General features: G+C 37.7%; 1 protein-coding gene across 1 annotated transcript; it reads left to right on the top strand.

Annotated features, from left to right (window-relative positions):
• Positions 1-559: 559 nt before the first annotated feature.
• On the top strand, positions 560-8,334 carry LOC103461825 (uncharacterized). The gene is made up of 16 exons (XM_081613792.1): positions 560-734; positions 1,776-1,823; positions 1,922-1,969; positions 2,133-2,180; positions 2,732-2,779; positions 2,938-2,985; positions 3,108-3,128; positions 3,697-3,798; positions 5,340-5,387; positions 5,542-5,589; positions 5,894-5,977; positions 6,154-6,201; positions 6,284-6,461; positions 7,413-7,514; positions 7,608-7,685; positions 7,800-8,334. The coding sequence occupies exons 1-16, from the start codon at positions 682-684 to the stop codon at positions 7,998-8,000; spliced, it is 1,203 nt and encodes a 400-aa protein (XP_081469918.1). The 5' UTR covers positions 560-681; the 3' UTR covers positions 8,001-8,334.
• Positions 8,335-9,458: the final 1,124 nt, after the last annotated feature.

The following is a 9,458-nucleotide window of genomic DNA, read 5'->3' as shown; positions in this document are numbered from 1 at the left end:
CTCTTTTAGCGTATCTTGTCTGTGCTAGCCAAGATCTGCTGGAGTTGTCCAGGACTTGATACTGTGAAACATGTCTCTCAACTTCCTGGATATTGAGCTCTTAGCAAGTCATGACAGTCCCAAAACTATGATACCACAACAGTCTTCAGTCAGAGGCCCCTTCAGTTTTGTTTCAAGACTGCTACTGGAAATCCTTCCTCAGTTCTTTGAAGATAATTGAATGATTTGAGTTACAACAATGTTTAATTTCCTCATGGGATTAATAAAGTATGTCCAAACTCCTTCAGTGTGGAAAATATTGTTTCTATTCTATTCTATTCTATTCTATTCTATTCTATTCTATTCTATTCTAATTGTTTCTGTTTTAATACTCTGGAGCTTCGGAGTGAGCTGACTTCATCAGCTGTTCACACGCGACCTCATCTGATACAGTTCCCTGGATAAGTGTCTCATGTCTCCCCCTGGTGAGCAGAAAATGTATAGCACCGTCATTCCATCAGGGTATCAGGGATTAAATAACTCACTGGGGATTGTGACATGAGTCACTGGTTGTTGAAACAGGTCTGGTTGGTCCGAGTAGCGCTAAGAAATCACAGAGCCAGTGAGTGGTTAGTCAGAAAGCATCTGTTTTTTGTTTCCTGAGTGTAGCTCTTTCTGTTGTCAACAGGATTAAAAGTCAATATGCCTAAAAGTAAAAAGAAGAAAAATGATCAAGATAAGACGTCCACAGCGAGGTAAGAGGAAACAGACTTCAGTTTATGAAAATCAAACTGAGAAATAAGAAATGTTAAACTAGGAACAAAAAACTTTGTATTAATGAAATGCTGGAGAAAAGGATGATTTTCATCGAATGCAAAATCAGGAACCGTCTACAGAACATCTGTCTACTCAAAGGAGTTGTTGCACCAACAAACTCCTCTCCTGTCGCTGGAGAACAGAGCGATTTAAGATCTTTTGTTCCTTCTGCTATATACTAACATCTCGGTCTGAACATCTGCACTTTCATTTTGTGTAGTACAATCACTGGTAACTTTCCTTAATCTTTTATGAGCCTATTTAATCCTTTATGTAGCTATGTATAAATGTGTATACTACTACTAATAATAATAATAATAATAAAATGTGGTCAGTCTTTACACAAATATGTCAAACAAATATGTTATCCAGAACTCCGTTATGTACATCTTGTAAGTTATAATGGCTGGCGCATACATTCTGAATACAATACAAATATTTGTGTTACGATTCAACAGTGATTATCAATAAAATAAAAAATCTTTAGTTTAATTGGGGCATCAATTCTAGCATCTGAGGAATCATAAGTCAAACTTTCTCTCAGGAAGGAAGAAATTTAAACCACTGGCAGGAGAACCTCTGCACACAACAAGGAACAATACATTTTTATTTGTCATAAAACTCAGCTCAATTATGTGTTTGGCAAACCTCACTCTAGAAAAAGGAAACATGGTTTTAGGCCTTGTATGATCACTAAGTGGATATGCATTTATTAATAAAGAAAAAAAAAGATGAAGAAAGTTAGAGGCTTGGAACAGGAAGAGGAAAGGAAAGATTGAAGGAGAAAATAGTCAACAAATTCTAGCACCGTTGAATTTGATTTTTCCGAAACCAAACAATCTGTAGCACTTTGCAGATTTAAACCAACACAGCATTAATATAACACAAGAATATCACGTTTAACCAGCAAAACATTAAACATCATGTAAAGTTTTTATTTTTATTACCAATGGGAAACATTAATGATTATTTTCCCGCAGACTCGATTTTAAACAAAAGGAAGATGAACTGAGCTCAATCAAAGTCAGGTAAGATATATTTAGAGCATTTCCCACTGTAGTTCTCAGATCTGTTTCTACAAATCCACCTGACACTAAACTTACTGCACATTTCTACTTTCATGCAGGTTGACTGAGATGGAGACATGGTACAAAGGGAAGCTTGGTGAGGCAGAGTAAGTGTTTCATCTGTAGACCTTATTTTCATCAACAGCTTTATACACTAAACACTTCCAAACAGTTCTTCATTAGACTCACTGTAAATCAGCTGATAAATCTCTGGTATAATGTGCTCAGATACCAAGATAAAATTTTTATCACTATGTATTTTCCCTTTAGTGTTGCTCTGAAGCAAAAAGAAGATGAACTTAACTCAGCTAGAAGCAGGTATTCCCACTACTATGTGCTTCTATATGAAACTGCTGGTTCCAAATAGTTTGATTATCATTGTTTAGTAAATTAGGTTTTGTTTAGTGGCATTGTGTGATGGCTAACATTTGCTGGTCATGTTGTGTTTATTCTAAGTCCTTAAGAACGCTCACACAATGATCAGTTTGGGTTGAACACACAATGTTCTATGTTATTTTCTTGAAGCTGCATGGGAGGCACACTGTATCTGTTGTTTATAATTCCTTATCCTTGGTATAAAACTGATATGTTGTCTGCCTGCTGTCAGAGTTCAGCACAGAGCCACTCTGAGTCCATGCAATGTCAACTTAGAGTCTCAGAGCCTTTAATGGAGTTTTAATCTGACCTCTTCACTGTGTTTTTGAGCTTGTGGCTCTTGTTGAGGAATATAATTAAGAGACGGGGGTCATATCATGTGCATGGTATTAAATAAACCTGAGTGAGTTTTACCTAATAGTACTTGGCAAAATATTTGTTTTCCACAAGTAAGCGGCACTAAACTTACTGCACATGTTTCTACTTTGATGCAGGTTGACTGAGATGGAGACATGTTACAAAGGGAAGCTTGGTGAGGCAGAGTAAGTATCTCATCTGATGTCTGTAAACCTTATTTTCATCAACAGCTTTATACACCAAACAGTTCTTCATTAGACTCACTGTAAATCAACTAATGAATTACACATTAGTTTATGTTTTTTTGTATATTGTGGTATAACTACTGATTACTTTCTCACAGAGCTGCTCTGAAACAAAAGGATAATGAGCTGAACTTAGTCAAACAGAGGTAGTAAATTTAATACGATGCAGAAATATGAACAACCATGTTTATATTTCTGTCTGTCTCACATGATTTCTCTGTTTTCCTTTTGTTTTGACATGTTTCTGTGAACTTTTGATTTCAAACAGATTGACTGGAATGGAAGAAATGTAAGTATATAAGCTCTTTTCACAGGAATAAAATCACAAAGCGCTGTACGATAAACATCAACATAAAATTATACAAAACAAGCTTAAAAAGAACAGAAAAACCTGGGAAAATAAAAGTGTTTTCAGTTGAAAACCTCCATAGAGTCAGCAAAATGAAACTAAACCTCTTTTGATTATTCACAGGTTTCTATTGTGGTAATTAACCCTCCTGTGGTCTTAAGAGATGGGATCATTTAGACCCCAAGAGTTTTTTGACACCGTGTGCGGTTCAGCGGCGTCAAACTGACCCATATGTGTTATTTTTGTGTAGTTTCAGAAACCGACAGTCTGAACAAAAAACCCTGTCTCCTAGCTGTGACATTTGTTGCACGCCTCCTAAGCTTTTGGCAAAGACCATTGGACAGTATAATTAGAGCCATAAAATGCACAAAAACAGCTTTGAGAGCATTGGATTGTTGTCTTTCCTTAAATGCTTAAACATAAAAGAGGAGCATTAATTACAGGTTATTGGGAACATAGGACATTATTTCTCATGATGCTTTTCTGGGTTCATGGGTTTGTTTTTTAGGATGACTGGCAGACTCACTGTTTCCAGTTGGACTGAGGACAAAACAATGGCTGTCCAATCAGTGTACAAGGAAGCTGCTGGATTTAAACCGTCTGATACAAGGTAACACCTTATGTTGCTTTTTCTTTGAGACATTATTTTATGAACTTCTATGAGACAGTGTGGGTATTATGACAACTGTTTGGTGCAACATAAAATATTCCAGTGTGACCTGTTGAGTAAAGTTGGTGGGTAACATATTGTATTTATGTTTTCTGTCAAATGTTCTATAATTTCATGGCTTCCCACACGTGAAAAGGAGGACTTGAAGAGACTTCAGAATTTCACTCACTCTTTTTTATTTTCACCAGTGAGTGTGATTCAATGAAGAGGTGAAAAAACTACAAAATATTTTAGCATACATTTTAGACATTTGGTTTAAAGTAAATAATTTATCTTAATGACCAACTCCATTTTTTACCTTAGACATACATTTATTTCACTATGAATACCAGACCATTCCAGTGAACGGCTTACAGAAAGACCTTATTTAATATAAGTCCCTTTCCCATGAAATGCTACTTTGGAGACTGTTTGCCTTCCTCAGCTCTGTTGCAAAAACCAGCCAAAAGGTTGGTGGGTTGGACCAGCCTTCTGCTGATTGGACCAGATTTATTTCACCTGCTGAGACGTGCTGCAGAGCTGCACACTAATGTGTGTGTGTTTACGCACATCTGAACCCATGAGCAGATCTGCACAACATTATCCAAATTTACAGTCATGTTGATAATTTTTAGGAATAAATTACTGGTGTTTTCCTCTCAATGTCTGTTTGACAAGTGCTTTTTGTTTAAGGTTGTTAAATCTACCATCTGTTTTATATAGAACTGGAGTTTGGATATGGTGGTTGGAGAAAGGATCTGTTCCACTTTAATCCTTCAGCTGTTCAATATTAAGTTTGCATCTGAAAGCTACCAATATTTACATGGTGATTAATTTTGTTTTTCTACAGTCTCATAAAATATGTCACTATTTTGTTTTATTGAATGATTTTTTTACATTGTTGTTTTGGTGGTACCTTTTTTTCCCCTCTACTCAAACCTTGTGTACTTCTTCCAGAGTTGTGCTGCATTTACAGCTTTGAAATTAAAATGTAAAAACTTTGAACAAATGTTTCCAGGCAGATGGCCACACATTAACCGTTGACAATTGTATGGTGTGGATGTTTGGAGAAGAGCAAATGTACAGTTGGTGTGTGATGTAGCAGAAACAGGATAATGAGGAGCTGCCAGCTTTAAATAGACTGAAAACATTGAGTCCAATGGTTCATAGTTGAGTTCAAACCAATCCCACTTTACCAGATAACAAAATGTAATATAATAAGGTTGACAAAGACTGGAGAAGTCACACCTCTACCAACTTACATTGACTAATTGGTTTGGTTTTATAAAGATTGTAAATTTGTAATGGTATAAATATTTCTATACACAATGTGTCATAAACCAGTCGTGAAGATCCCAAATGCAGGTAGGGAGATTTAGGAGCAAAACCACCCAAACTCCACGCCTCATTAAGATTTACATGTGTTTTCTTAAACTTTTTACTCAGCTTTTCTTACATTTGTTAAAAGTTTAAACACAATCTTCTGATGTTTCTAATTACAGTGTGTCTGAGGTTGAGACATTTTACAAACAGAAATTGGATGAAGTGAGGTGTGTATTTATTTGATGTTAGTTTTATATATTTTATAACTTGGATAAGCAGTGTTTCCATTTGTTGATCACTTTCATAGATCAGGAATGTTTATTCCAGAAAATATTGTATTTCTGTTCCAATAATAACTTTGCATTATTCATTTTCCAACAGTGCTGATCTAAAACGAAAAGATAAAGAGTTGAAATCATTTAAAGACAGGTAAAATAATATCAAGGTTATTGCAGCTAATCGTTCAGTTAAATGATTATTGATTTATTTCATATTTTCTGCTGACTCACATCAGCTAATTCCCTCACTTTGTTTATGGATTGAATTTCTTCAGTAAGTAATGTCATTGGATATTCCTGCCTGTCTGTGAAATTTCACATGAATCTTAATTTAAATAATTTGCCCTTGGATATTTTTGCTTATCAGTAAAAGTTTCTACTGGGTCCTACAACCTTTATCTTTTAGCGCTTGCAGCCTTAGTAGAACGACTGAATCTGATTTTTTCTTGAAACAGGCTGGCAGTCCAGCTCGCTGCTTCAAGAGAAAAAACATCCTTCATGATGGAAGCATCCTTTAAAGAGCAGCTTCATGAGGCCACGTTAGGTTTCTTTATTATAATCATCAGCTTTCTGGTGTTTTGCTGCATGTTGATAAATTATTTATTTCACAATTAGCTGCACAGCTGATGTATGCTTTTATTTTTGTTGATGTCATTATTTTCTATATAAAACAAAAAACTTTTTCTGTGCTTTCTTTCTTTTTTTCTTTCTGCAGGGTTGCTCAGAAACAAAAAGACAGAGAGCTAAAGTCAACGAAGGACAGGTACTGAACCTCCTGACATCTAAACCATGGTTTCCTGGTTATAAACTATTCTGACAACTAATCACTGAGTGTTTTTATTCAGAATGGCAGCCATGGCATATTCATTTAAAACTGGAGACACTGAGCGCATGAACAACCCGGTCAGTAAAACCAGACTGACTGAGATGTACGACAAAATGAAACTGCTGCAGTGGCCTAAAGTCAAAGATCAGCTGAGGTCCAGAAGCGTCCAATCAAAGGTTGTTCAAGGTTTGATTCAGGTACAGTAAACTACTGCCAGTAGTTTACATGCTTTTTTTAATGTGCAGCATACTTGAATTGGAAATACTCAATAAGATTACGAACAACGTCAGCTGTGGGGGCGGCCAGGTTGGAGGAATGATTTCAAGTCGCTTTAATGTCTGATTACAGACAGAGAAAAAGCGCCCACACCTGTTCAGAAAAGTGTATGTAATATTAAACTAACTGTCCCTTAAAGGAATATATAGTAGTCTGCCCCACTGACTGCTTTACTCATGGTTTTGCTTTTGCCGATGTGCCCAAGTGCTTTCTGGGTAAAACAAACAACAAACACGGATTGGTTGCGCCTCCATCCCCCTCCCCTCAACACATTCAGGAGGGCCAGCTATAAACATAAAGGGCCCGGTCATTGGACCCGCTCCCCTCCCGATGCTGACTTGTTCCGCGGATGATTAAGAACATGGTTGAAAAGACTTAATTAATTCATGAACAATTACATTGGTTTTGATTTTGCAAATATAACTGTTTTTACAAAAAGTTAAGCTGCTGTTTGTTTTCAAATCACCTCTACTCAGCTTATTGCAGACAGAGTGACATGTTGTATGTGATCTGTTCATCTGTGATACCAGGCCAAACTAAAATCATGCAATCTGCAGCTACTGAAGAAAGAAAGAAAGAAAGAAAGAAAGAAAGAAAGAAAGAAAGAAAGAAAGAAAGAAAGAAAGAAAGAAAGAAAGAAAGAAAGAAAGAAAGAAAGAAAGAAAGAAAGAAAGAAATAGCTACTACATCCCCCCATTTACTCAACATGAATGACTTTCTCCCCTGTTCAAGTTGCTAGACAAAAGTTTGGGGTTTTTGACATCCAATGAATACAGCTTTACTGAAAATAAGACCATTAATCTAAAACCTGAGTATTACTTTTAATTTATTAGGCTTTGATCCAGTTTTACTGTTTTAAATTTAAACTGTAGGAAACTTTTAGGACTGCAGCAGGTGAAGCAAACAAAAGGAAGCAGCAGATTGAAGAGGCATTTGGACTCAATAATTACAGCAGTGGACTGACTCCACAGAAGGTACTGGACTGTAGGACAGTTATATTCTCTGCAGTAACCAGCTTCTCTCTGGAAGCAGACTTTTGCTGCATCAGTGTGGTTCCTGTGTTCCAGGTTAAAGAGTACAGACAGCTAACAGTTCAGAACCTGCAGATGGCGCTGTTCCACACCAACAAAGAAGAACTTCTCAAGGTACCGTACTGTATGTGGGATAGATGTTAGAGCGCTGGAACCCAAACAGGACACAGCTTCATCTGGAGATAAAACTGAACTATTAACAGGCAACACTGAATATTTTCTCTACAGTCTGGTTTCCCTGAACTTGGAGGTCAGTTCTCAGAGGAAGTGAAGGTGGATCTGAGACCTCTGACCTCTGAATGCTACTGGTTGAGCTGCTTGATGGCTTTAAACAATCCTCCTCTTCAGCCGGACTGGAAGAACCTCGTTCCATCGATGGATCCTTGGGACATTTTCCCTCGAAACATTACATCTGCTTCTGTTATGTAGAGGAAAAGTAGTTTTGCAGGACAGCATAGTTGGTGTAGTTTGGGTGGTAATTCCTCTTTTTCTGGTTTAATTTCAGTGGTGTTAAAAATCATGAAGCCATTCCATGCTTGTTTTCAGTTTGCTTCACCAGTTTATTTAGAGGGACAGACAGGGAGGCTGAACTCTGTTGAATACAGTTTCAACCATCTATTAAGGCCAAATTTCTGCATGAAAATACTTTGAATTGGTCTGATGTAATGTTATAATTGTTGTGTTTTCAGTAGCTGTCGGAGGAAAATGATCACAATTACCAGAAATAAAGGCTTGAAAATATCAATCCATGCGTAAATTATCTGTCATTCACTTAGTGAGATCCAGAAATGAATGCATTTCTCAAGAATATTCCGATTTATTCAATATAACTACAAAAATTTTTAGAAACTCTTCTTTAAAATGTAAAACATTTATCAAGAAGTGTAAAGCAGCTGGTTTGATACACTAAAGACATTTTGAGTCTCACTGGATCTCTGGTTACATGAACCAGACATATTCAGTTTTACCTCCATGTAACACAATTGTTAGGACAATTGGAGGACAATTACAATCGTGCAACCATAGATCACGCCATTAAACTCATTCGGTTAGCAGGTCGCGGCGCCTGGCTCTCCAAAGCCGACATCACTAGCGCTTTCAAAGTTCTACTTATTCACCCCGACTTCTGGCGCTTCTTTGGCGTAGTTTGGAAAGGCGCCTTTTACTTCGCCGCCCGCCTCACGTTCGGGTGCCGTAGCAGTCCCAAAATTTTCGATTCCCTGTCCGAAGCCCTCTGCTGGATCCTTATCAATACCTATAAACTTCCCTACGTCATACATCTTCTGGACGACTTCCTGGTCATCACTCCTCCATCTTCCCCTCCTCGTTCCGGTCTTAACGCCCTAGCTTTTCCCAGCTAGGAATTCCCCTCTCAGAGGAGAAAACCGTCGGTCCGCGCACCTCTTTAGAGTTTCTAGGCATCACTCTGGACTCTTTATCTTTCCAAGCTTCCCCATCACCCGAAAAGATCAACCGAATCACCTTAATTCTGTCTAATTTCTTACTTGCCAACAAATGTTCTAAACAACAGCTGCTCTCTCTCCTCGGCCATCTAAACTACGCCATTTGCATCATTCCGCAGGGTAAATCCTTCATCTCTCACCTCCTGTCTAAAGCGGCCAGCATTCCCTCCCTTCACAGTTCTCTCGCTATCGATCACTCCTGCAAATTAGAAATGCGTCTGTGGCACTACTTTCTTTCATCCTGGAACGTAATTTCTTTCTTCTACAACGATTTCCTCACCTACCCTGAAGACATCCAACTCTTTACCGATGCAGCTCCCTCAACCGGTTTCGGCAGTTATTAAAAAGGAAAATGGTTTGCCAACACATGGCCGCTCGAGTTTAAGTCTCTTCAGAACGCCTCGGGCTCTCCTTCTTCCGCTCT

The sequence above is a fragment of the Poecilia reticulata genome, chromosome 2 (genome assembly GCF_904066995.2).
Source record: "Poecilia reticulata chromosome 2, P_reticulata-male-v2, whole genome shotgun sequence".
NCBI lineage: Eukaryota > Metazoa > Chordata > Actinopteri > Cyprinodontiformes > Poeciliidae > Poecilia > Poecilia reticulata.
The sequence above is the reverse complement of the archived record's forward strand: the minus strand, read 5'-3'. Positions and strand labels throughout refer to the sequence as shown.